This window comes from Penaeus monodon, chromosome 15, assembly GCF_015228065.2.
Source record: "Penaeus monodon isolate SGIC_2016 chromosome 15, NSTDA_Pmon_1, whole genome shotgun sequence".
NCBI lineage: Eukaryota > Metazoa > Arthropoda > Malacostraca > Decapoda > Penaeidae > Penaeus > Penaeus monodon.
Window position 1 is genome coordinate 26,271,638 of NC_051400.1, and position 671 is coordinate 26,272,308.

Below are 671 nucleotides of genomic sequence, written 5' to 3' on the forward strand. Positions count from 1 at the left end.
ATAAAGAAAAACTACTTTAGAGCTAACAGATGTGACAGTAAAAGAAGACAAATAATGGCCACACATAAACATCTGGTAATAACACAGGACTCTAAGAAGGAAGCTGCAACTAAGAATTAGAGGGATAAAGCAACTTCTTTAGTTTAAACCTTTCCCCCATATCCTCGTTTTCTTTTATTCTTTCTCCCTTTTTATCATAATGCTTCCATTCCTAATTAATCCAGTATAAAACCATCTATACATTCCTAAGAAATTATACTGAAGTTATTGCTTTCCATGTACTTAAAAGAATCCAAAGGTTCTAAAGTTTTGTTCATAGTTCACTAACAGCTAAATACAAATTTTCATCTTATAATGACAATGGTAAAGATATAAATATATATTCCCTCTGGCACAGAAAGACAGATAGTCTAGGCAACTTACTTTTGCTGTTGTTTTTGAATCTTTTCAAGATCCTTTTTTTTCTTTTTGGGTGGCCTGAGTTTCGGATTGTATTCACCTTTCTGCTCAAATTTTGCTCGTTCCACTCTGATCATCTTATTTCCAACCTGATATCCATCAAGAATTTGTAGTGCGAGATCCACTGACTCTATCTGTGAGAAGAGAACATAATTCTGTTAAAGTGAAGGGAAAAGATGCATCATTAACCACTTGCCGCTGGGGAAAATGCA

General features: G+C 34.1%; 1 protein-coding gene across 1 annotated transcript in view; it reads right to left on the bottom strand.

The window, feature by feature from the left end:
- Positions 1 to 671, bottom strand: part of LOC119581865 (HIV Tat-specific factor 1 homolog) — a gene marked incomplete in the record, with an annotated part of 22,018 nt that overhangs the window by 2,390 nt on the left and 18,957 nt on the right. Inside the window, 1 exon segment of the mRNA XM_037930022.1 lies at positions 424 to 593. Coding sequence (XP_037785950.1) covers positions 424 to 593 — 170 coding nt within the window.